This window comes from Penaeus monodon, chromosome 21 (assembly GCF_015228065.2).
Source record: "Penaeus monodon isolate SGIC_2016 chromosome 21, NSTDA_Pmon_1, whole genome shotgun sequence".
In the NCBI taxonomy this organism is placed as follows: Eukaryota; Metazoa; Arthropoda; class Malacostraca; order Decapoda; family Penaeidae; genus Penaeus; species Penaeus monodon.
The window spans coordinates 22,809,971-22,811,033 of NC_051406.1; the positions used below are offsets into that span (position 1 = coordinate 22,809,971).

The 1,063-nt window shown below is 49.0% G+C and overlaps 1 protein-coding gene across 1 annotated transcript in view; it reads left to right on the forward strand.

Moving 5' to 3' along the window:
- Positions 1-1,063, forward strand: part of LOC119586612 — a 51,882-nt gene that overhangs the window by 15,285 nt on the left and 35,534 nt on the right. Inside the window, exons 4-6 of the mRNA XM_037935361.1 lie at positions 59-364; positions 435-485; positions 813-1,019. Of these exons, the coding sequence (XP_037791289.1) occupies positions 59-364; positions 435-485; positions 813-1,019 (564 nt within the window). The remainder of the gene's footprint in view (positions 1-58; positions 365-434; positions 486-812; positions 1,020-1,063) is intronic.

Consider the following 1,063-nt stretch of genomic DNA (forward strand, 5'->3'; position numbering starts at 1 on the left):
GGTAGATAGCATATAGATGACCGTATATTAATGTATCAAATATTATCCTTCGCATTAGCGTCCAGCCACGAATTCCCTGTCCGGCCACACATTTCTCGCTCGTTTCCCGCGCTCTTCGCGCAGAGCTCACCCGTCCAACTCTCTCCGCCTCGCTCAGGACTGCTTTCCGGAGAGCTTTCCTGCGCCGACGTCTTTTCCCCGCCGAGCAAGAGCGTAATTACTGAGGCGTGGAACGTCTCGGGCGTCGACGTGGGCGTGGTGTTCGAGTGCGAGACCGGCTTCGGATGGGCGTCCGGCAAGAGGGGGAACTTCGCGCAGTGTCTCAACAACAGCTGGACAGCGGTAGATGACGCCTGTCATGCAGGCAAGGAAATTGAAGGCTGTTTTTTTTTATCGCTTCATCCTTTACAATTCTAGTATGATTATTATAACAGATAATGGTAATCATGATGAAGGTGATGCAATGCTTATAAGACGTACAGAAGGTACGAAATGTATTGGTATAAAATATCCACGCATTATGTCACCTCAATATTATTGATTCGGCCATTATAACCCCGCCCCGGCCAGGCTCCCAATCGACCAGCATCAAGGGTTTGAGTGTTTACTTAAAGGCAATAGACCCCCTGGGCGCCTGTCCTAATTTACCTTAAGTTTTGGTAGATCTTATTTGTGCAGTGATAAGGGGCAGTACTGACAGTATGGATTTGATGAATTCATTGCATTTGTAAAACATATGCTCTCTATGTTTAGCAGTAAAAAAAAGAATGTATGTCTGCATTACGCCATCAATTCACAATATGCTCTTGTAGGCGTCTTTCCCGATGACACACCCTGCCAAGACCCTCCGCCGAAGCCTTGCAACGCCGTGAAAAGGAAAACCTGGGAGGTCACCGGTTTGCTGGTGGGCGTGATGTATGAGTGCAGACCAGGTTTCGTGTGGGCGTCGGGAAAGCGAGCCCACGTCACGCACTGTGTAGCTGGACACTGGACACGGATCCAGGATGTGTGCTTCGAGAGTAGGTGTTCGAATACTAAGGACGGGTGTTTGTATTTCCTCGTT